At 42.4% G+C, this 26,052-nt stretch overlaps 1 protein-coding gene across 1 annotated transcript in view; it reads right to left on the bottom strand.

The window, feature by feature from the left end:
* SORCS3 (sortilin related VPS10 domain containing receptor 3) overlaps nucleotides 1-26,052 on the bottom strand; it is a 620,228-nt gene that overhangs the window by 82,644 nt on the left and 511,532 nt on the right. The window contains exons 9-13 of the mRNA XM_024121368.1: nucleotides 22,321-22,500; nucleotides 12,761-12,907; nucleotides 8,662-8,764; nucleotides 3,570-3,646; nucleotides 532-623 (exon numbers count right to left, since the gene is read on the bottom strand). Coding sequence (XP_023977136.1) covers nucleotides 532-623; nucleotides 3,570-3,646; nucleotides 8,662-8,764; nucleotides 12,761-12,907; nucleotides 22,321-22,500 — 599 coding nt within the window. The remainder of the gene's footprint in view (nucleotides 1-531; nucleotides 624-3,569; nucleotides 3,647-8,661; nucleotides 8,765-12,760; nucleotides 12,908-22,320; nucleotides 22,501-26,052) is intronic.

Genomic DNA, 26,052 nt, shown 5'->3' with positions numbered 1-26,052 from the left:
CTTTCATGAGGCATGCAGCCTACTGACATGGCTTTAACTACCACCTAATGGCTATGACTCCAAATCTAAAGTGTTATCCCAGACCTCTCTCCTGACCTTCAGATGAATGTATCTGACAGCTAATCTTCATCTCTGCTTGAATATTCCTAGATATCTCAACTTCAACTGGTCTAGAACTGAACTCAGTATTTGCTACATGCACCTAACCCTCTTCTTACAGCAATGTCCAGCTCCTGTATTTTGGATTCTTAATCTTGGCTGCTTGAACTTGAAGGCCCTTCCTGCACATTTTTGGCTCATCTGAGCACCCAATCCTACCACCCCACTGTATTCATTATACTTCCCCATCTAAATCATCTGGTCTGCTACTGTTACCAAAGAGTTGGATGATGTAATGTACATCAAATGGATGGATGGATAAAGAAATGGATGAAGAAATGGGGAAAATGGATAGAAAATCATGCAGAATAACTTGTCCCAACCTTTTCCACTAAAAAGTTGCTCATTAATAGGGTAGGGAGCTGTCCTTACCACAAATGCCTGACTGGCAGAGGTGTGTGTTTCATGGCCACGAGGGCGCCACCCCAGTCTAGGAACCAGACATTGTACTCTTCATCAAAGATCTGGAACAACAACAACAATAACAATCATAGCAACGCCTTACATTTGCATAGTGCTTGACAGTTTACAAAGTTTTTCACATATATTGTTTCATCTAGATTCTGCCCCTTCCAACAACCCTATCAGGAAGTTTGGCAAGTAATGTCATCCCCATTCAATAGATGAGGAAATGGGCTTGCAAAGAACAAATAATTGTCCCTCGGCTACTCAAATGGCATCTCCAGGGCTCTTTCCCCTAGTACTGTGAGCCAGTGTGCCACAAGAAGTTCAGGCAACAAGACTCATGCTCAACTAGAAAACTCAATGGAAAATATGACTTCAAAAACTTCCCCGTCTTTTCATCTGAGCAACTGACTACTCAGCTTTCTCTTTCTCATCTTTTCAAATGAGACGTTTGCTAATTTATAAATGGTCTGTGTCTTTCTCACCTTTTCAAATGAGACGTTTGCTAATTTATAAATGGTGTCTTATAAACATTTATAATGTTTATAAATTACCTATGAATTTAAAGGACAATTCTTTTAGACTTGTAGACATTATGATCTACGTGATGACTGAGTTCTCAGACTTAGCCACCACCTCCTAAGTTCCCATGCAAGTTGGATGAAGACTTAAGTTTAGTGCTAGGGGATCCTCACTCTAAATGCTCACTGGGACACCATGCTTCCTTGGACCCAGAGTTACTGATTCTTTGATTTATTTGTCCATTACCTATTCATCCATCCACTCACTCATTCACTCATTCAGTGATCCATCCATCCATCTACACAGGCATTTACTAGGCACCTACCATGATGCAAGTCTCAGAGCCTTAGCTTGGACCTAACCCCACATATAGCAACACTTCTACAGTTTATGACTTTTAAGTCTCCAACCTAAGACAGGAAAAATATTTCTCCACCACAGAACCAGTTCTCTCCTCTAGATCACCTAGAGGAAAGTGGAACTGGAGACTTCCTCTAGCTCTTAACCACTAATGGTGGCTCTTACAGCCTGGATGGAGAGGTTGGGATGGTGGGTTAAGTGAGAAGTACTAGAAGGGGTAAGAAAGTATAAGTAGACTTAAAAGGGAGAGAATAGGAGGAGTGGTGTCTCCTATAAACATGCCCTAGGGAACACCACAGAGAAAAGTAAATGGACTCTCAGGCGTAAACCTTTCAATTGGTTTAATTTCTCATATTTGCCTTGAAATGGCCACACTAATGGTGAGCCTTAATGCACAAAAGACTTAAGGGATATTCATTTATATGTCAGATATAAACATAGACTCTGAGCCTGTAATGCTGGCTTTTCTCTCCAGAGCTCAAAGCCACATAACAGAAACACTAGACTGAAGTCTGAGGGTAAGGACTCTACAAGAAGATTCTTGGCACTGAGGAGGAGAGAGAAGTTATTTTCTTCACACTTTCCTCTCTGTTGTATCATTTTGGCCATGGCTAACTCTTGCCCTGTCTAGGAATGTAGTGGAAGCTGGAATCCTTAGCTGTTTGGGAAAAGAGAAAAGAAAACCAAAGTGGTGACAACACAAGGAAGGAATGTAACAGTGGCCACCTGGCCAGGTGAGCTATTTCTTGTGTTGGAGGGACAATGGTTTGTCTGTTGGGAGTTTCTAGACCAGAAGAGTTTACATTCCAGTTGCTACCCCATTTGGCACTTGTAAGACAGTATCTTGTATTTTGAAGGTATGTTCTTATTTATGCGTCTGTTCCTCATCTACTTGATTCCCTTGTGGGCAGGAATCTTAACTTATTCTTTGCTGTAGGCCTTACAGTAGTTAATATAGGACTTGTGTCTAGTAGGTCCTGGGTAATTTTTTTTGACAGTGGTAGTAGTGAAAGTGGTGGAGATGATAATGTTGGTGATGGTGATGATAATCTTCACTACGGGACCCAAACAGAAGCTTGTGCAAGTAGATTTCAGATGGTGGCTTCACCTTCATCGCTAAGACATTTAGTGCTCTTCCTTTGTCTTCCTCAGATGGAAACCTTCTCATCTTTAAGACTTAGTAAAATGTCACCTCTTCTTGTGAAGTCTTTCCCAGTTTCCCCAAATAGAATCAATTCCTCCCTCTTCTCTGCAAGCAAATAATGCCACTAAAATAACACAATCACTCTAAACTACAGTGAGTTATTTATGAACCTGTTTCCTCTGCTTAATTCTGAGCTCCATGAGGAAAGGGACTCCAAAGTATTCAACTGCCTCCTCAGGTTTATACCTGACACCTAGTTGACATTGTATAAATCTGTGTTGCCCAATATAGTAGCCACATGAGACAATTTAAATTTAAATTGATTAAAATAAATAAAATAAAACATTCAGTTCCTCTGTCACACTAGCCACATTGCAAGTGTTCAATAGCCACATGGGATGGTATAGATGCAGAACATTTTCATCATTGCTTAAAGTTCTACTGGACAGTGCTGCAAGAAAAAGTTTGTAAAATTGAATTTTTCATGTGGTCCTGTAACTATTAAGCTGTCTCATACTTAATAAAAGATGGGCCTACATAATACTGAAGCCATCACAGACTTCCACGGCTTTGCTGGTCTTAGCATTCTACCGCCTTCCTCTTGTAGATAAAGAAACAGACCCAGAAAGGTAAAGAGACCTACTTGCCAAGACCCTGTGGCACATGAATGATAGAAACTGTTTTATTGGCTGCATATACTCACACCGGCATGGTAATTAGCATCTGGTGACTGTTCCATACATGTTGCTGAATGAAAGAATGAACAAATTGGGAAAATCCCAGTTTTTCTTATTCCCTGCCCAGCTCTTCCCATTTTACCCCATTGCCCATCTAATCTGCCAGCTACATTGACCAAATAGAAGAGCTGATTCAGTTTTTTTGCACCCAAAAAGTCCTAACAAGCCTGAGAATCTATGAGAAAGATGTTGGCAGAATTTGCCCTAAATGGCTCCCGCCTGTCCCCGAATCTCCCAGTTACCTGTCTCCACGTGTTGCCCCCGTCGGAAGAGATGAACACGCTGATATCAGTATATGAGAGCTCTGGACCAATGTTGCCTGAAACAGAAGCAGATCATTTGAAATTGTCAGGCAGTTTACAGATTACGTGTGCTTGGGGTTGGGTGAGGGGGTAGCAAAGAGTAAAGATTTTCCAAGTTATTTTTAGAATAGATTCATACACTCTGTCTTTGATGCCATATCAAAAACCCAGCAGGAAGATAACCTAACATGGGAAAAAAATGAATAAATAAATACTATGACAGGGATGTATCTTTCAATGGTAACACTCAAAGTCCAAATATTGATAAGCTTGGACCTCTTGAACTACTCATTCATACCATTAATCTCTTGAAAATTAATATTGATGGTGGTGGCAAAGAGAAGAGTAAACAATCATGCTGCCTCTAGGAACACCTTCCTCCTCACGTATAACCTTAGCCTATGAAAAACTGGTGTGTGTATGAGTGTGTGTGTGAGTGTGTGTGTGTATGTGCGTGTTTCCAAGTTAAACTTGCCAATATGTTTCCTGAGTGCCAAGCAGTTGAGTAATCCATTAGTATAGACTACGTAACCAACATTATACAGTGCCCAAAAGAATATGACAATATTCAGCAGACCATGGCCATCCAGCATGGCAGGAGAAGTCACCTGGTTTATGCCTAGCCTGACCACACTTACTGCCTTTATCCCTTCACACCGTTTTTTCCTCTCCCCTTCTTTTTCTTCCCCTTGTATTAATACTTCATCACCGTGTGGTTATGTTTATTTAAAAAAAGAAAGTGGTTAAGATTTCCTAGTCTATCTATATTGCCCAAGTTTGCCCACCAGCCCCCCAGCCCAGAACAGTGCCCCAAACTTAGAAGTGAGTTGCTCAATAAATAACTGTGCAACAAATGAATGAGTAAACAAATGAATGAATCATGTTCTGATGTTGATGTGCATTTGGGGAGGTCTTGAGAAGCAGGAAAAGTATCCTAAACATGTAAGAATTTATCACTGAGGCTGATATTTTTTCTTTAAAAATAGCAGGAAGGGAATGTTAGCTCCCTTCACATCAGTAGCCTAAATAAGAGCACAATAAAAATGCAATAATGAAAATGTTAATTGAGCTGCTGACATTTCATGCTTCAAAATGAGAATTTAAAGGCAGGCTACAGCTTGTCAAGCTCCCATCAGCGCCAGGGAGCACACAGCTAGCCATCTTGTTTTGACACTCAGGCTTCCAAAAATACCCCTGGGGCTCAGGGCTCAGGCAGTCAGTATCAGTGGAGTGGGGACAGGCGTGGTGAGAGGTTCTGAGGAGCTATGTCTGGAATTTGGAATTCAACTCTTCAGATCCAGGTTTTAGAAGACACAGGTGAAGAAAGAAAAGAGGGACGGGGCAGAAAATGTCAACTGGAGTCTTTTAATGATGGCTGCCTGGGACATTGTGCTAAGAAGAATCCTGAAGCCATATTTGGTTTCAACAGAATAGAGTACGGTGATCTATTATTAAGGTCTACCAAGTGTGGTGGAGAAAGGGGGAAGCAGGTATAAAGTCCCCCTAGAGCTGGAATCTGCCAGCCCTGTCATGGCTTCTTGGGCTCTGTCTCATCACCTCTTGCCCTCTTCAGAAGCTGGCTCTGCCTGCTTCTTAAGCCTCTCTTTCAAAGCTTGACCCAGATTGATTTTAGAGGTGTGGTAGTGGTGAGAATCCAAGGCTCCCAGTGAAGACTGTTTTGGAAGTATCTTGGGTCAATTGAAAGGATCCCTGAAACAAATGCTGCTGATCACAGGGACTAGAAAGTCAGTTCCCAGAGGAAAGGAAAGCGAAGAGGTGTCCAGGATGATCTGATCTTTGAACATGTTCAGTCCCTAAGTGGACCCGTGGGAAGGAAATCTCTGATAGGGAGAGTCAGGGTTATAGCGTCAGAGAAGAAAGATCTGAATAATGTGCCTCACTGGCTAAAGCAGAACTGGAGGGGGGCTTCCCAAGGTGGCCTCTAGTCAGATTGGAGGAAGAGGTAGCTGGTCCCCGCTGAAGTGGTGTGATAGGAGGGAGAAATGGGGAGCTCCTCTCAGCAACAGCTTAGCTTGGAAATCACAGAGGTGCCGCTACCCTTTTGGGCATGTGTAAACAGCACACTTTTAAGCCCTATGTCCTCCCAGGGCTACCTTTCTCTGCTCCTTAGTTAGACACTTGTAAAGGAAAGAAAGAAAGAAAGAGACAGACTGAGAGAGAGAGACCGAGAGAGAGAGAGACAGAGAGAGAGAGAGAAAGAGAGAAACTTTTAACATCCTCTGGGGTTAGAGATGCTTCTCTCACCACCACTGATGCCCACTCAGGGTGACTAAGTGCAGGGGGAAGCAGACAGTGCACAAGCCACTGCAGGAAAGGAAAGCACCTCCATGGAGGGGACAACACAAGGGTACGAACATTCAGAATGTACAGGAAGCATGGCAGGGAGCCTGGAGTAGCTGTGGAGCGGGCATGTGAAGAGGCTCAGGGCTAGGTCTGGCTGAATGGCTACTGGACAGACTAGACTTGGAGCCAGAGGGAGTGTGAGTGAGGGCACAACGCCTGTCCCCCCTGCCCTCCATCCTTCATCTGTAAATTGAGGACAAGAGTAATCGCCTTTTCTACATCATAGGGCCGTTGTGCAATCAAGGCAAGGAAAGTGCTTTGCACACCTTAAGGCCCTGGGAGGATGTGAGGCCTCGACTACTAGCTTGAAACCACAGTGGTAAGGACAGTAAGAACCCCAGTGCTTCTGATGGCTAAAAGCAATTGCCAGGCTCTCCAGACTGGAATTCCATCTGCCTTCTGAGATGGCCTCAACAGGAGTTTGAGATGAATCCCCAGCTGTCCTGTCGTCCCCACAGCTTCCAGGAGCCCTCACCTCAGTGAGAGGTGGAAGGACGCAGTGAGCAATGAGGAGTGGAGAGGAGAGAGGCCAGGATGACTGACACCTGAAGGCAGGTGAAATGCATGGATGTGGAAAAGGATCCTGGAGAGACAGGCTCCATTCAGGCCAATGAAGCCATCCTAGGATAACTTCGTAATTATTCTCCCGATAGCGAACAGCCTCCCAGGGAGAGCTGGCAAGCAGGGTAAGGAGAAGCTGGGAATGAGAAGCCATGTGCCAGTGACCTAGCACTGGCTTTTCATCAGGATCTTGTCAGCTGTGTTATGTCCCTCTCAATGCAAAGCAGCATACAAAGTTACAGGAGTGCAAAGGGAGAGAAAAGGAATTAGTAAATTCTCATGTATATGGACAAAAAAGTTTCAAAATCCAATCCCTAATGTCTATGTGTCTGTTAGTTTACAAAGACTTAGCACTAGAGTAATTTAGAGGCACGTGACGGTCTCAGGTAATAACAACCGCAACTAACCTACCTGACTATGCTCTGAGCCCTCAGCGGGATCTTCCACCTCTAATTCTTACAACACACTCACAGGGCAGGAAAACAAAAACAAAAACAACTCATTTGCAGATGAGGAAAATGAAGCTCCGAGGTTAAAGAACTAAGCCAAATTCATAAGGTTCGTAAGTGTCAGAGGTCAGCTTGGAAAGCAGGACTACAGGGTTCGTGAGTGCATTCATTCATTCCGTGGATGCAGAGTGAATGCATATTATTTATGGATCCTCTTGAAGGAGATGTGCAAACCATATTCTCCTGGTGTAAGAAGAGCAGTTCTAAATTTCTGTAACATTAACAATGATAATAGGTGACATGTATTGAGTATTCGATATGTCCTAGGCACTGTTCTGAACACTTGAAACCCATTGCTTCATTTAATACTACAATTCCATTATGTTGGTATTATTATTCCCACTTTGCCAATGAAAACACCAACGTTCAGAGTGGTTAAGGCACATAGAACAATGCCTGGATACACAGTTAGCATTTATATTTTACTATTGATTACTATTTTCCAGTGTTCCTTCCACTCCAGTCCAGGGTCTCCTATAGGCCTTGAGGAGAGGCAGAGAGCACAGCAGTCCCAGAGCTGGGAGGTCCAGTCGGCATGGATGATGGTGTGTGGGGTTCACTCCCCCACCCAGGAGAACACCAATAGAGCCTGCCCTCATCTCTCACTGTCCTGGGCTCCCTGAAGCCAGTGGTGTTAAATATGGTGGCTCCAGTTCCTACGGGGTGGAGGGGAGTAGTCTGAGGTGTCAGAAGGCTCTGCTAGCTGTCAACCCAATTCGAGTGGATGGTCACTGGTGGTGCTAAAAAGTTCATACAGTTGGAGGCTTGGAGAAGGAAGTCACGTCTACAAGAGCAGTAACTTCAGCGGCTGGAGCTTCAGGTTGATGAGAGCAAACAGACTAAACCATCTCAGAAAGTTGCTGTGAATTTATCTGCTTTCATTAGAAAAATAGCGCCTCATAGCAGAGCTCTAACTTCGAAGACTAGAGGCCTGCCTTGCTTTATGCCATCAATGTATTCCTGAAAAGGTGTGTGGAAATCAAATGCATGCTAATCAGAGCACTTTCCCCCAGAGACTTTCATTTTCATCTCGGAGTTGTTTTATCTTCATTTCTGATAGATGCTCAGTGGACAGTGGTTCCAACAATACAAACTGGAGTTTTTCTGCCCTTTCTCCCAGGCTCTCAGCCAAGTGGTTAATCATGTGTAAACAAACCTTTACATGCACCAGAGACCTCCTGATTAAAAACAGCTCTGGGGTGAAACCCTTTGTAAAGAATCCTCTGTGTAAAAAGAAAACTACCCCAACTTATACTTGGTGAGCTAGGAAGTTCATCTATCACGTTTTCTTAAAGTGAGAATTCCCTATTACAAACAACCTTTCTGATCTATCAGTTTACTTGGAGAGGAACTCTGGCCTCTTGCTAAGCACAGGGTACTACCCTGTGACCACGTGAGATGTTGCATTTACCAAAAGTTGCAAGCGTCTGGAGCTCTTTTACTGGGCTATTAGATTGGCCTTGGAGTCCCACAGATCTTGCCTATTTTCTGGGAAGTGGGCCCATAGCTTTTATCTGATGCTCAAATGATTCCAAAGAGGTCATAACATATTCCAGAAGCCCTCAGTGAGGAAGAAGACCAGGGAATGTCTTCCTTACCTGTGGCTACCACGAGCCCTGGAGCCGTCTCCTTGCTGGAGATTCTCCCTGAGGAATACGGATTTTCAGAGATCTGCAAGTGTAGGTGTAGGGAGCAGAAGGGCTGAAACAGAGGAGGACAAAGTAGCTTCATTCCAGGAAGCTCCTGACATGCACCCCTGCCCCACCAGATATGGGGCTCCCAGGTGTTCAGCGTCCAGAAACAGCAAGGATTGGATGTGAGCCACTCACTTAGTTTGGGGCACAAGCCATCCCTCCCTGAACAGCTGATATGTTCCCATCAGAAGCTGCCCTCAGCACCATTCATAGGCCCCATCCTGTCCCTGTTCCTGTCACAACTGTAGGCTTCCCCTCTCTTCCTCACCCCTACCCCATCCATCAAGGTCCAGGTCATGGTCAGCCTTATGAAGCCTCCCAAACCATTCCTTCCCACAGGATGACACTGATCTTCTCCCATCACTGACCTTGGCCATCATGCTCTGCTTCTTGGAGCCCTAACGGGCCACTGGGAGCAGTGAAGTGGGTAAGTTAAGTGAGACAGTCTCAGGCCCTCTACACTCTTCTTCAACCAGATGGTCCCTGGTTCTGCTTTATGTATTTGGTTCCTGTTTATAATTTTACTTTGACTTTTACTTAAAATGTTTGAAGCCATTATTTGAAACTCATGTAAGTTTGTGTTCTTTATTCATTTACTTATTTATCCCTTTTTGAGTTTCTTTAAAAGGATTAGGGATTTATAGACACCATATAATCAATAAAAATAAATGAATTGTGAAATCGGGGAAAGGAGAAAATTAGGTTAATACAATACGATGAATCCATGGGTAAGGTTTGGGGAAAAAAAATTCTTGCTGTGACCAGTTGTTGCATGTAGGCAGGCATCTGTCTCTGACCTTCCTAGTACCCCAAATCAGAAGCATGGAGCTGGACTGAAAACTACAAAAGGGGAAAGGCCCTGTTAATCCTATTTACCACTATATTCCCAGTTTCTAGCATAATGTCTAGAATATTCAGTAAGTGGCAAAAGGCAACTTTTTTTGCGAAGGGGAAACAACCATTTTTGGGACCTTAGAAAATTTTCTCAAATGGGTCCTCTTTAAGAGGGCACTGAGAGTTGTGAATTTCACTGTTAATTATCTGTCTTCCCTCTTCACATGGAGTTGTACCTCCATGGTGCCTACCCCAATATTCCATACAGCTGGAACCCTGGGAATGCTGAGAGATTAACTCTGTCCCATGTGGACATACCAGCCTGACATTCCATGGGCTTCCAAGGCAAATTTTGCTTACCGTGCCCACCATCAAGCACTTATCATCAAGCACTGTATCATACCAGCATCAGCTAATAGGTTTTTACCACTACTGAGCTCTGTCTGGGACCCTTGGGCACAGGCTCTTTCTCTTATGTTCCTTTATCTTCCTAGGAGTTGGAGCACATAGTATATTCTCAGTAAAGGTTTGTGGAATTCAACTGAACTTTCCATCCAAGTGGTATGGCAGTCTGAGTCCACAGGTCAATGCCCTGGGACCTGTAGGAAATCCCTGCTCAGCACCAGCCAAGATCCTAAGCCCTCCTTGATGGAAGAAAGCCCCCGGTGGAGCATCCCCAGGTAACCAGCCTGCCCTGTGGTCTCACATGAGACCGGGGGACTGACCAGCAGGCAGTGTACTGGGCTTCCTCTCAGGTCCACGTCTGGAGCTTGCAGGAGGCGCCAATCCCTGCCCTTGTTGTAAGTGATGTATGTCTTCACTTGGTCATCCACCTTCTTGTTTGCCAGGAATATCCCTTTGATACCTGCTACCTAGGAAAAAGGGCGAGAGATGGAGAACCATGTTGGGCCAAAATGCCTATAGTTTTGGAGAGGCCCTGGGAGAAGCCCCAGCATTTTCCACAGCATGTTGGGGGTACAACAGAGGAAAAGAGGAGGAACATGGTGAGACATGTCACGGTGCCACGCGGTCTCCAAAAGAAGTTTAAGTTCATCTCTGCTCCCTCCACCCCCGCAAACCAGATGTCCATTCCCCTATTATTCATCTGCTTTGCCCTACTCTACAGGTCTCTGCACTTTGTTCAGAGGGCTTTATCCTTAATTAACAATCAACATTCCCTCTGGGGTGGGAGTGGTTGATAACAACTGAAGGAGTTACTCCTTCTAGAGAACATTTGGGATTAACAGATACAGGCTACTATATATAAAATAGATAAACAACAAAGACCTGCTGTGTAGCACAGGGAAATATATTCAGTATCTTGTAATAACCTATAATGGAAAAGAATCTGAAAAAGAATATATATATGTATATATACATACATATATAACTGAATCACTTTGCTGTACACTTAAAATATTGTAAATCAACTATACTTCAATAAAAATTTAAAATAAATAAATAGAAACAGAGAACATGGGATTTTGCTCAGGAGGGGCTTGTTGACAGGTTTTCAAGGCATCAAGGTATAATCTGTAATGGTAGAAGTCCAGGTGTCCTGATTAATAGTGAGGTGGATATTTTGGGGCAGGTGACTCAGCTTGGCGACCTGGCCCCTATCACTGGCTGTGCCACCAGCTCACTGTGTGACTTTGGATAATTCCCATATTATCTTGGGTCTCAGCCAATGGTCACTTTGAAAGAGCCCTTCCCTTCCTTTTTTTCCTCAGTCAGCTGGCAAAGGATACAACAGATAATGGAGAGCACTCTTGCCAGAGTTCCGATGTATTGGGATTTGCATACCCTTGATATTCTGAAGGAAGAAGAGTATCACCACAAAACAAGTAGCTAGAGAATGAGGACATTTAGGATCCAGAAGCGTTCGAGAGTAAGTACAGATTTGACTCACTTTTATTTCTTCTATGCCTACATCTGGGCAATAAGAAGAGATATTTAGAATGACAGCAATCTATGTCAAAGAAACATTCCCTTGACTTTTGGTTCAAGTTCCAGGATTTTCCAAAGGAAAGGTAATTCAAATTGTTTAAATATATATAAATAAGAGGGAGAATGGCAGGTTTTCTGGATTACACTCAGATATCTCAAGTTTTTAACTGTACTTATCCCCATTATTTGAGGGTCATCATGAATTGAGGTTTACTGCAGTTCTGAGAGGATGCCAGTGAGAACAAAGGGAAGGAATTTCACAGAAGTGAGTTCTTTTGTTTTAACGACATAATTTACCTGATGCAATGAGAAGTGCTTTTCTTTTTTTTTAAAGTAACCTGACTGGCCTTGAAAGAGAATAGAGAATGCCAACCCAAATACAAAACAACAACGAAAATGGACAGAGGATGTCAGGAGGAGAACGGTGTTATCTGGGAAGGACACCACCAGGGGAGTTTGACAAAAGGCCAGTGATGGAATTGATTAGATTCCTAATGAGAACAGAGGGTGGGTAAGGACAGAAGCCAAGGTGGGGAGAGGGGCAGTGTTGTCAGAGTTATGCCCTTCCCCAGGGGTACCCCCTCCCTGCCCTAGCTGCTTAAAGCCAGTGCCATTTCAGGAAGGCTGGCACCTTACGCACTCACCCAAGGGCTGTGAGGCCCTCATATCACCTCAGTCTTTAAAACCAACTGCAAAGTTGTTTCTCTCAAACCCTATTACCAATAATTCCTCACAGAAAATGGAATCTGTGAATATTCCATACAGCTGGAACCCTGGGAATGCTGAGAGATTAACTCTGTCCCATGTGGACATACCAGCCTGACATTCCATGGGCTTCCAAGGCAAATTTTGCTTACCGTGCCCACCATCAAGCACTTATCATCAAGCACTGTATCATACCAGCATCAGCTAATAGGTTTTTACCACTACTGAGCTCTGTCTGGGACCCTTGGGCACAGGCTCTTTCTCTTATGTTCCTTTATCTTCCTAGGAGTTGGAGCACATAGTATATTCTCAGTAAAGGTTTGTGGAATTCAACTGAACTTTCCATCCAAGTGGTATGGCAGTCTGAGTCCACAGGTCAATGCCCTGGGACCTGTAGGAAATCCCTGCTCAGCACCAGCCAAGATCCTAAGCCCTCCTTGATGGAAGAAAGCCCCCGGTGGAGCATCCCCAGGTAACCAGCCTGCCCTGTGGTCTCACATGAGACCAGGGGACTGACCAGCAGGCAGTGTACTGGGCTTCCTCTCAGGTCCACGTCTGGAGCTTGCAGGAGGCGCCAATCCCTGCCCTTGTTGTAAGTGATGTATGTCTTCACTTGGTCATCCACCTTCTTGTTTGCCAGGAATATCCCTTTGATACCTGCTACCTAGGAAAAAGGGCGAGAGATGGAGAACCATGTTGGGCCAAAATGCCTATAGTTTTGGAGAGGCCCTGGGAGAAGCCCCAGCATTTTCCACAGCATGTTGGGGGTGCAACAGAGGAAAAGAGGAGGAACATGGTGAGAAATGTCACGGTGCCACGTGGTCTCCAAAAGAAGTTTAAGTTCATCTCTGCTCCCTCCACCCCCGCAAACCAGATGTCCATTCCCCTATTATTCATCTGCTTTGCCCTACTCTACAGGTCTCTGCACTTTGTTCAGAGGGCTTTATCCTTAATTAACAATCAACATTCCCTCTGGGGTGGGAGTGGTTGATAACAACTGAAGGAGTTACTCCTTCTAGAGAACATTTGGGATTAACAGATACAGGCTACTATATATAAAATAGATAAACAACAAAGACCTGCTGTGTAGCACAGGGAACTATATTCAGTATCTTGTAATAACCTATAATGGAACAGAATCTGAAAAAGAATATATATATGTATATATACATACATATATAACTGAACAACTTACTCCTTCTAGAGAACATTTGGGATTAACAGATACAAGCTACTATATACAAAATAGATAAACAACAAAGACCTGCTGTGTAGCACAGGGAAATATATTCAGTATCTTGTAATAACCTATAATGGAAAAGAATCTGAAAAAGAATATATATATGTATATATACATACATATATAACTGAATCACTTTGCTGTACACTTAAAATATTGTAAATCAACTATACTTCAATAAAAATTTAAAATAAATAAATAGAAACAGAGAACATGGGATTTTGCTCAGGAGGGGCTTGTTGACAGGTTTTCAAGGCATCAAGGTATAATCTGTAATGGTAGAAGTCCAGGTGTCCTGATTAATAGTGAGGTGGATATTTTGGGGCAGGTGACTCAGCTTGGCGACCTGGCCCCTATCACTGGCTGTGCCACCAGCTCACTGTGTGACTTTGGATAATTCCCATATTATCTTGGGTCTCAGCCAATGGTCACTTTGAAAGAGCCCTTCCCTTCCTTTTTTTCCTCAGTCAGCTGGCAAAGGATACAACAGATAATGGAGAGCACTCTTGCCAGAGTTCCGATGTATTGGGATTTGCATACCCTTGATATTCTGAAGGAAGAAGAGTATCACCACAAAACAAGTAGCTAGAGAATGAGGACATTTAGGATCCAGAAGCGTTCGAGAGTAAGTACAGATTTGACTCACTTTTATTTCTTCTATGCCTACATCTGGGCAATAAGAAGAGATATTTAGAATGACAGCAATCTATGTCAAAGAAACATTCCCTTGACTTTTGGTTCAAGTTCCAGGATTTTCCAAAGGAAAGGTAATTCAAATTGTTTAAATATATATAAATAAGAGGGAGAATGGCAGGTTTTCTGGATTACACTCAGATATCTCAAGTTTTTAACTGTACTTATCCCCATTATTTGAGGGTCATCATGAATTGAGGTTTACTGCAGTTCTGAGAGGATGCCAGTGAGAACAAAGGGAAGGAATTTCACAGAAGTGAGTTCTTTTGTTTTAACGACATAATTTACCTGATGCAATGAGAAGTGCTTTTCTTTTTTTTTAAAGTAACCTGACTGGCCTTGAAAGAGAATAGAGAATGCCAACCCAAATACAAAACAACAACGAAAATGGACAGAGGATGTCAGGAGGAGAACGGTGTTATCTGGGAAGGACACCACCAGGGGAGTTTGACAAAAGGCCAGTGATGGAATTGATTAGATTCCTAATGAGAACAGAGGGTGGGTAAGGACAGAAGCCAAGGTGGGGAGAGGGGCAGTGTTGTCAGAGTTATGCCCTTCCCCAGGGGTACCCCCTCCCTGCCCTAGCTGCTTAAAGCCAGTGCCATTTCAGGAAGGCTGGCACCTTACGCACTCACCCAAGGGCTGTGAGGCCCTCATATCACCTCGGTCTTTAAAACCAACTGCAAAGTTGTTTCTCTCAAACCCTATTACCAATAATTCCTCACAGAAAATGGAATCTGTGTTTCCTTAGAACCTCCTGCCTGATGGAGGCCTTTTGCTGTTCTCTTTAGACATAGAGCTGGTGTCTTTTCTGATGGATCACCACATAATGATTCCATAGAACTCTTTCCCCTAAGCCAGCCGCCTGGGCCTTGATATCGAATTTCTAGAACATATACAGGTCAGAATCAGACTCCTGTCTGTCACCATCATCCCCTGCCTCCTAGCTCGATACATTCTAGCATGAATTACTAGCCACTTAGCTGCTTCTTGTGTTCTTCTGGATGAGCATGTTTGGAAAATATAATATGCCAATATTATATTACCATATTCCCACTAAGAACTCCGCCACTCAGATGGCTATTTTCTGTGTGCCTCACATAGTCTGAGAGCAAAATCAGGAGAATGGAGACTCAAAATATATAGAAGGAGAGATTTTGAAGGAACCCATCTGCACCTCTGAAGGTGTTTCTCCTGCAGTTGCACATAATGCCAAAGCAATCTCAGTCCTGTCTGCCTGTCTGGAAAAAAAAAAACAAAACAAAAGATAAAACACTTCCCATTTGTATTTGGATTGCTCAAAGCCCTTACATTATTGCTGAATTGCTTCTTGGCTCCATCTCTTGTGTAAATGGACTATAAGTTTGGAGGGCACTTTGTTTTCTATATCCTAGGCCAACAGCTTTCAAACTTTTCGACTGCAACCCAAGTAGGAAATACCTTTCTGTTGGCGCCTAGTAGACTCATACCCATATATGCATGTATGTGTACACACATAGCTACATATGTATCTGACACAAAAGTTCCATGAAACACTACTTACCTTCACTACATGCAATGTAAAGGAACTGGGGAATGAGACACACGTTTTAACTCTTCTCCATCCAAGGAGGTATTTGGAATCTGATCAACTTAAACACGCTTCTTCCCACTGTGGTTTGAAATCAGCAGCATAGCTGCTGCTTTTGGCCCCAAGAGTTCAAGGAGAAAGGTACCAGCTTGTAAGGTGGTCCCCAAAGAAGAGGGTAGCACAAGGCCCCAGGCCTGCATGGCCCGCTTTCCCTCTGGGAATCAATTTGAGGTGCAAAGGGACACTGACAGCAGTCCCTTGGCAGAGCACTGAGTCCAGGTGGCATAATCATCTGTCACTCACCCCCATGCCCTCAGGACAAGGAAATCAGGGCTCTGCTGAGAAAAGCAATTACCATGGTTTGCCTTGGGCTGTCCCTAGAGTTGGACCTGTGGTGAGGGGCCGATGAAGGTCAGTTGGGGAAAATGTCCCCACAGGGTCTATAAGTAGCCGTCCATCTGTCCAAAGAAGGGTAATGTAAGGTCATGATAAAGCAGTGGGTGGAGGTCAGGCACTAGAGACACAGAAAGCAATAAAACATCAATAAGATGAGCAAAGAGGCCAGAACACTAAGGATGGCTCAGAGTTTCATTTTATCCATCCAAGTATAGTGAGCTCATTAGGAAATGAGCTAGGATAATTAGTCATTAGGAAATTTAAACGAAACTAACAAGGTGCCACTAGGACGCTAAAAGAATGTCTAAACACACGTGTGTGCACACACACACTCACACACACACAAAACTGTTAATACCAACAGTTGTTAAAGATGTGAAGCAACTAGAACTTGCACACATCTCTGGTGGGGATACAAAATGATACTGCCACTTAAGAGATGGTTTGGTGGCTTTTTATAAACATACACTGAGATTCAATCTAGCAATTCTACTCCTGTGTATTTACCCACGAGAAAGAAACACTTATGTTCACATAAATGTTTGTAGAAATTTTATTCATGATCATACAGAACTGGAAACACCTTGAATGACCTTCAACTGGTGAATGAATAAACAAACGAGGATACACCCAGGCAATGCAGTATTACTCAGCAGTAGAAAGAAAGGAACATCTCTTGATATTCAACAACATACGTGAATCTCAATGTACTATGTGAAAGAAGCTAGCCTCAAAAGACTCCCTTTTTTGCATTCATATGAAAATGTAGAAAAAATAAAACTGGAGGGACAGAGCGAAATCAGATTGGTTTGCCAGTGACTTTTGGTGGGAGGAAGATGACTACGAAAGGGCCATAAGAGGGAAGGTCGTGAGACAATACCTTATATGGTCAATGTTCTATATCTCGATTATGGTGGTAGACGCACATACCTCTGTCAAAACTCATAGAACCAAAAAGAGTATAACCCAAAAGGTAAATTTTACTGTACATAAATTATACCTCAATAAAAAAAAATGAAGGTGAAAAAAATGTATAATAGGAAGAGCCTGGGCTTTTTGGTCAAATTGACATGGGCTGGTTCAAACACAGCGTCACCCTTTACTAGCTGTGTGATCTGAGCCAAGTTACCAAACTCTCTGCATCTCTGTACTCTCATAGGCACAATAGGGAATGGTATCTCCCACAAGGAGCTATTGTAATAGATAAATAAGAAAGAGTATATATATCGTTAAGGGTTGTGCTGTCCAATACCATAGCCACTAGCCACGTAGGGCTACCGAGAACTTGAAATGGGGTCCGTGGGACTAAGAAACTGACTTTTAATTTTATTTAATTTTAACCAACTTAAACTGAAATTTCAAAAAAACTGACACCTGATCCAGTTATTAGCAAACTTTTAAGTATGCTTGGAAAAAGTTGGGTATGTGAATCTACCTTTTCTACTATAAATTTTATGAAATATAAATGCTGATCAAGTATTTCTGGTGAAAATTTAGCATATGAATTGAGATGCTTGAGAAGTGAAAACTATTCCCAGGATACTGTAGACTCAGTATGACAAAAAATATAAAATATCTCATTAGTTAATTTTTCATACTGAGCATATACTTAAATGACAGTATTTTGGATATTTTGGTTAAATAAAATATAATATTACAATTAATTTCACCTGTTTCTTTTTACTTTTTTAACTTTTTCTCTTGATTTTAAAGTGCACGTGTAGCTTGTTATATATTTACTCGACAATGTCAGTTTAAGGCATTACCTGGTATACTGTTGTTATTATTATATGGCGTTACAAGTTGGATGCTTAATCCAGGAAAATATTGAAGAAAATGCAGCAGCTCAGAGAATGTTTCTACAATGTAACTGAAAGTGTTGCAAAGAACATTTGTTACCTGATTTACCAGTGGAGAACATCTGGGGAGAAATGCAGTTTATAGTTAGAGACGTGAAAAAACCACAACAGAGTTCTATATGAAAAGAGTGTCATAAGAATAATGGTGAACACACATAATGAACTGCATTCATTGTCAACGTCAGCCTTGTTTTGATGGAATGGCTCTGTTACCTTAAAGAAGAGATCATTATTTGGCCTTCAAGAATTATTTTCTCCCCTGATTATGTAATTACAGCCATGACAAGACTGCACTCTGATGAAGGGATTGGACAGAGCACACCAGACTCCCTCTTCAGCAGGAAGCTGCTCCAACAGACCAGGAAATGAACAATGCCTCACCTTAGATTTTAGGGAGTTGGGTGGGGTTGATCCCCTTGGTCTCCAAGGTCTCTCAGTGCCAAGACCTATAAGGTGTACTTCTCAAATAAATTCTCACTTTCTCTGTCCCCTCTCCAAAGTCAAGAAGAGGCCCGAGAGGTCCATGTGGAAGACAGAATGACACACCAGTAGCTTTACGCAGCTGTGGTCAGCTCGAGCCACCTCACATCTGTGTTAACTAAAGGCATCTCAGACATTTCAGACAAGGGAAAACAGATGTAACACCCTGTCACATTGTAATATAAAGCTTTACATTAACTTGGCATAGGGACTACCTCGTGCATACAATGATCATTTGCTCGACGTGAGGGAAAACAGAGAGAAATACCAGCCCAGAGGATAAATGCCCGACTCTTCAGTCAAGCTCTTTACTAGCATCTTCATAGTCTTTACCCCCACTATTCTCCAAGGTCATTCGACATTCTAGGAAAATGGACCTCTACTCATCAGACTCTGGTTCTCTTCTTATGCGGGACTTTACCAGGCAGGCCTTTCTCCCATGCTCTAGCAGTTCATCATTTAAACCTACTCATCTGCAAGTCTCCCCAAATTCATCAAGTTAGAATTAATTTTCCTTAGTGATCCCATAACATGCAGGAATCGCACCTCCCTGAGGGTAAGAACCCTTATCTTTCCTGCTTTCCTCATGGGCTGGAACACAACCTTGATCAAGTTAGACTGTGAGCACTACCGTACTAGAGTCACTTACGTCTTTCCAGTAGATTTTGAGTCTCAGGTACCAGCCTCATCAAGCAAAACACATTTCATGAAAGTGTGTTACTTTAGCTGAATTGAACACGGAAGCTCGCGGTTTTTTCCAGCTGTATTACTCAAGGGCATTGAGAGTCCACAAAAATTATAGTCTCTTTGCTAACTGGCCATATGGTACACAATCTCAGTTTCTGTGAGCATCTCCAGTGAAGAAGGTTAAAGTCTAATGACCCCTAGAGACCAATTAAATTGGGCTTAATCTCCAAATCACAGAATGTATATGCAGGTGCAAAACAGCATCACCCTCTAAAGACCTTCAATATGGTCATGGTCTAGATAGTGTCAGGATATAATTTATTCCCTTGGTATTAAATGCCTTCTAGAATCTGAACCCCAACCACTTATGCAGCACTCATTCTTGTACCTGACAACCATCTATTCTATGCAATTAGACTGGCTAGCTCATGGACTTACAAATCTACACTGTCCAACTCTTGGTTTACCTCCTTCTTGACATTTGGAATGCCTTTCACTTCTTCACCTCTTCCTCCCCAGGGCAAAAGTACTGATAATCGGATTGGTAACATTGAGAAAAAGAACTGGTCTTTTACAGCACATCCCTAACTCAACTATTTTGGGGATCTGCCTGCAAAGATCACATCCTCTGCACCACAATGCTGTGGTGTTACAGAGACAGGCTTCCATGGGAGAGCTTTTTATTTTTGTTAACATCTTTATTGGAGTATAATTGCTTTACAATGGTGTGTTAGTTTCTGTTTTTATAACGAAGTGGATCAGCTATACATATACATATATCCCCATATCCCCTCCCTCATGCATCTCCCTCCCACCCTCCCTATCCCACCCCTCTAGGTGGTCACAAAGCACCGAGCTGATCTCCCTGTGCTATGCAGCTGCTTCCCACTAGCTACCTATTTTACATTTGGTAGTGTATATATGTCCATGCCACTCTCTTATTTTGTCCCAACTTACCCTTCCCTCTCCCCGTGTCCCATGGGAGAGCTTTTGATTCACTATTTCTGCCTGTGACTGGATGGATGAGCTCAATTCTGGGGAGAAGTATTAGCAAGACCATTTCCTCCTACATGCTTTTCAAAGCAATAAAGCTGACATTTGATCTCCTTTTGTCTCACCCTTTGTTTCTATCTCAAATGGTTTCATTCTTGGGCAGGTAAAAGAGGAACTTTGTTTATTGACCCCTTCAAAGCCCAACAAACTAGACTGTGCAAGCTCCCTGAGGGTAAGAACCCTTATCTTTCCTGCTTTCCTCATGGGCTGGAACACAACCTCGATCAACCTTGATAAGAATGAATGGAGAGCAAGGTCAACAGAATTGGTTTTAGAGAAGTTGCCTTGCCTGGTGTATCTTGCTTCCCTGTAGGTGTGATGACATCATGTATTTTTTTCCCCCAAAAAGACTGACTTCAGCAAGACAAAAAAAAATTACATGTATCTAGGCACATTCTTCATTTTGATTCATGCACCACTTCAGATCAGAATGTCTCACTGTTCTAAATGACCAAGGAGTTTCAGGCACCCTGTTTTAGGAAAGGAACTGCACAGTGGCAAACTCACCCGCCATATCAATAGAGTCAGAGAAACAGGAATTTCTCAGTTGAAAGGTCATCTGCAGCAATGTCCACCTATCCTACTGGGCTCTGACCACAGGAGCATGAATAATCCTCTTACCTCTATAGGCTTACTTGTGCAAACAGGAATGGCCTCAGTCCTGGGAACATTCATCCAAACCTTCCCACAGATGTGATCTACTGCTCAATAACAAAGGTATATTTCTGCCTCCTGGTGTGATTAGAGGCATGAAAATGTAAGATTCCCAAAGCCATTTACACTCCTAGTCATCTACTAGTCTTTACAACTTTAGGAAGGAAATCTAGGTCATTTCCGAAGCTGGGACCTTGTTGCTAAGGGAATTATTTCAGCACTTGTCTCCGTCCTAGAAAATCAGGGTATTTCTACCCTGCCATTCACTTCTCTCCTTCTTTTTAATGTACTTGCATTCACCCCATGCCTTCTACCTAATAAAATAACTGGAATCTTATATGTTTCCACCACTCTTAGTAACTGAGCAGCCAACTTAGGTACCAGAGTAGGGATGCTGGAACTTTGACATGCACTGCTCAGAAGAGACCACTGTCAAGCAGAAGCCCATGCGCTGATCTCTCTGCTCTGACAGCCACTCCCGCTCCTCGAAGAGGAAAACTCACGATGCAGTAGCTCAGCCATACCATCTGAGGCTACCGCCCACAACAGGCAACTTGTCCTGCTGTGAATGAATGACCTCCGCCAGCACAGCCTGTGTGCGTCTGACCACAAGTCACTAGTAAATGTTGGATAATGAGACACGCCTCCTTTGCTCAAATCAATCCATCTAGTTGAAGTGGTCAGTCAAGTTCTTTCACTGCGAAAGATCACACACTATAAACAAGGTATAAACAAGCAGTGTATCATTAGGGTCACTGAAACAATTAGTTGTGTTTGTTTTTTTTAATCTAGTCCCTAAGTGGAATCACTTGGTCTCCTAGATAATTTATTCTTTAACTGGGGGTCACACTAAAAAAAATTCAATGTAAGTGGAAACTCAATAAACGTGATCATATTAAACAAAAGATGTAAGTCACGGCCAGTTCTTCTCTATGCACAGGTGTTGGCATCTGGCAGCATTTCCGGGAAACCCTCACTCCTACCAGTGATATTTGCTTTCCTCTCCTATAAAGTTGTTCATAAAGCATGATTTTCCGAATAATTTAAGGTATATAAGTAGCACTAATCCCTCCACCCAGATCTCATAAAAAGAAGCACAGACTTGAAAAAAGTACTTAAGAGATCAATGAAGTCAAGTACCTTCACCTTCACTTCTGGGCTGTAATCCTTGCTCACACATAAGACATTGACTTTAGCTCCCATTTGTTGAAGGCTTATTGAGTCAACCACCACACTAGATGCTTTACGACCATTATCCCTCATTCTCACAACAATCTCATTAGATCAATATTTTATCCCCATTTTACAGGTGAGGGAATTGAGAAGGTAAGTCCCTTGCCCAGCGTTACAACTGCTAAGTGTACAGCTGAGATCTGAATTCAGGACTATCTGACTCCAATGCTTGTGTTCATACTGTTAAAACTCATGAAATCTTGGCTACATACCTCATACAATTCAATAATGATGTTTCCCATCAGACCTCTGCTGCTCTTAACGTTCTCCATGGCCAGGGTGAAGTAGATCCCACGTGTGTCTGAGATGTAGAGGTTGTACGTGTCATTCTGGTTCCATTCCTGGACAGCTGCGAACACTTGGTTCTCATTGGTACTAATGATGTGCATGTCCTATAAGAAGATGGAAGGCCTGTAAGGCAGCAGATCTTCATGTCTCCTTGCCCACTGAGACCCAGAGTAATCACCATGACTTACGAAACGGTTGAGAAAAAGCTTGAGTTATAGGCATTGTTAAACAATTCTGTGTCAGGCCAAGGCTATAAATTATGAGCTTCATGATTTCTGTTACTTGCTAAGTGACAGTAAGATGGGTGTAAGGGGCTTTGGTGGGTATGATTTTCCATGGCTTCAAGGGATTTATCCACTTTCATTTTTTATTTTTATAACTGAAAGTTGGTCTTTGCTAACGGAGACATACAACCTTGCAAGAGGAAACCCACACGTGCAAAAATGACAGGTCCTATCCCTTCATTAGATCTTCATTTATGGTTTCAAACTTTTTAGGGTAACGGTTTTCACGCCTTTCTTTGGAATCTTCAGATGGGGATTGCAAGAAGGGTGGCACAGAGGCATAGCCGATGGGTGGGGCTCTGGGCTTCCAACTCTGCTGTAAACAGAGCAGCCCTACTGAGATCTGTTATGTCCTGGAGTTCTGTGTAATATTTTAGGAGTAAAAGGTGAGGGGGGTTCTGGTGCTAATACAGTAATGTTTGAAAACCACAGATATACAGGTAAGGATACTCACTCTAGAATTTAGTGTTCTGGGTCATAATATAAGCTCTGCTATAAATCAGCTGTATGATATTGGATGTGTCAGTTTCCCTGAGCTTCCATTTTCTCACTGAAAGAGTGAAGAGGTTGGGCTACCAATAAAAATAGCTAACATTTGGGCACATTCTAAGTCATCTAAATGTATGATTTCAATTTAAAAAATCCAATAATTCTACAATGGAGGTAGTATGATTATTCCTGTTTTACGGAGGAGTAAACTAAGGCACGCAGAGGTTTACCAACTTGCTTCAGATTACATAACTCGATAAGTAGCCAAACCATGTTTTGAACCTCTGTGATATGACTCTAACCTAATTGTTAGCCTCTAACTATTTGTATATACAGCCTCTAAGTCAGAAGTTGCAAACCAGTGACCCATGAAATGAATATGAATCACAATTGTTTGGTTTGACCATAACCTCTATCAAATACCTGAAAATGTAGTATTTTAGGTAGAGTCAGCACTCATTGGAGTCTTAGCCCTACATACCTATGATCTGCCCTTATATATTAATGTTAACTTCTTGGTCCCTGAAGCCACTTTAGTTTGTGTTCCTGGACTGGGTCATTTCTAAAATCAAATCTAATAGTTCAGATTTCAAAATCGTTTTTAAAAGCCAGTTTGCATATGTGGCTAGGCACCGTACAAAGATTACCACAAACTCAAGTCATTACCTAAGGAACTTACACCGTCAGGAAGAAATGTTAGCCTGGATAGATATCGGACTAAATAAGAGCAATTTAAAAAATGTATAACCATACAGGTGTATATGCTAAAGAGTAATATCATCCCAGGAAAGCAAAAAGTGAGGCACCCTCGTCACTGTGGCAAAAAGCACTGGTAATAGGGACACAGGCAAATGGAGTGACAGTAAGTAAATAACTAGGGTGGATCTAGCCTTCACCTTATTTGACAACCTTTCCCAGAAATGGTTTCAACAAAAAAAGGAGGCAGCAATGTCTCTAATGTCAGAACCATGCAGAGCTCCTCCAAGCCAATTGTACAAAGAAGCAAACTCGTCTGGACAGCTGGGAGGGGGCAAAAGTGAGAAAGTGAGTTCTGGATCCTTTATTGGAGATTCTCTGTCAGATCTCAGCCTCTAGCCTTGGACTCCCTAGGTCACCTTGACTAAGACCTCATTTGCTCATTTGTGCTTTCACATCTTGTAGAATTACAGGTTCCTGCTGAGGTGCTTGAAAATGGAAATAAGGCTTACTCTTAAAAACCATGTTATGAAGTCTTGTTGTGTGGTGTGGAATGAAAGCCCAAGAACCCAGTAGGAGGGAAAATAGCAGCTGCAAGAAATATGGATTAAATTCACTCAACCTCTTAAAAATGCAACAGAAATGCCTGGCTTTCCCCAGATGTTTGGGTCATAAAAATGAATGAGCTAAGTTATTTTAGACTAAACTAATGTAAAAGAAGTGAGGGAGAAAAAACAACTTAAAACACTGGGGCATGGTCAGGATTCGAGGCAGCCAGATTTGCTGTGAGTGCATCTTAGTTTAGACCTGAACTGGGACGATGTTACCTGGTGAGCAGGTATTCCAGGCTCTAGGGTGAGAGACTACTCTCTAGTATATAGAATTATGGGATGTCCACTTGAGAAATCCTTAATTTATCAAAGTCACTTAGCTAATAAATTATATTACTAAGATTTGAACCTAAGACTATCTGAATAAAGAGGCTAAACTCCTTACCAATGGGGGTATAATTCGGTGTGTATCAGAAGGACCTGGAGATCCTAATAGCATGCAGACTCATGGGTCCCAACGCCTGAGATTCTGATTCATTGTGTCTGGTTGTGGAGCCTCAGATTCTACCATCTGAGCAAGCCCTCCAGATGATTCTAGTGAGTGCAATCTAGGGGATCACTTTTTGAAAAACTCTGAACTTTGTGCCCTCTCTCCTAATAGGTCTTAGAGTTGAATAGGGGTCAACCAATAATGAGAATATTAAGTCTTCCAGAACAAAGAAGAGCATCATTAGTTAAAAATGGTCCTATAGGAATCTGAATGACAATAAAGCTTATTTCTTTCATCTTGCTACCCTAATTTAACTCCAAAGCATGTGTCACTTCCTTATTAAAACAATTATAAATAACACTCCCCCTACATCCTCCCAATACAGTCACTAGGGAGAATCATGGTTGCTGTTTGAAAATCTAAACCTATGACTTCCTAGGTGAACAACAGTAAAAATACTTCCGTGTTATTGATTGAAACATTTTCTTGTAATTCGGGCCTAATGTAACTTCATTCATTACAGAAACACCTATGTTATTAAGCATTTGCCATGTGCCAAACACCGTATATAAATACAGACAGGAACAAAACGTAGAACCTGACTTCAAGAATATGCACACCTGGTGGTGGAGACATCACAAACTCAGGTGGCCTTTCGTGAACTTGACTAAGGACTACAATAGACGTGCTGAAAACAGCGAACAAAGGCTTACAGGTGAGAGACAGGTGGAGTATTCAAGGGAATGTATGGAACTTGGAATAACCTGAAGGCAGTTTTCCTCTGAGGGAGGTGAGCGTAGACAGTGGCCACATCATAAGGGGTTCTGTATGGCACACTGAAGTTCCACCTTGAAGGAAGTACAAAGCTGACACAAGATTTGAAGCAGGAGAAAGGGAGGATTAGAGTTGGTTAATTAATGCATAGATTTTGTTGAAGATGATCAAGTTCATTACATGATAATATCCAATGTGGAAGCATTGTGAAGAGTGGATTTAAATGGGGCAATGCTAGAAGGAAGGGAGAAGGCTTAAAAGGTCACCACAACTATCTGGGCAGTAATGCACAAGGGCCTGAACTGAAGAAGTAGATTCTCTGTGAGAACTCTATGAAATGAACTTGTGAGATATTAAGGAGGTAGAATCTAC

This window comes from Physeter macrocephalus, chromosome 20, assembly GCF_002837175.3.
Source record: "Physeter macrocephalus isolate SW-GA chromosome 20, ASM283717v5, whole genome shotgun sequence".
Taxonomy (NCBI): Eukaryota; Metazoa; Chordata; class Mammalia; order Artiodactyla; family Physeteridae; genus Physeter; species Physeter macrocephalus.
The sequence above is the reverse complement of the archived record's forward strand: the minus strand, read 5'-3'. Positions and strand labels throughout refer to the sequence as shown.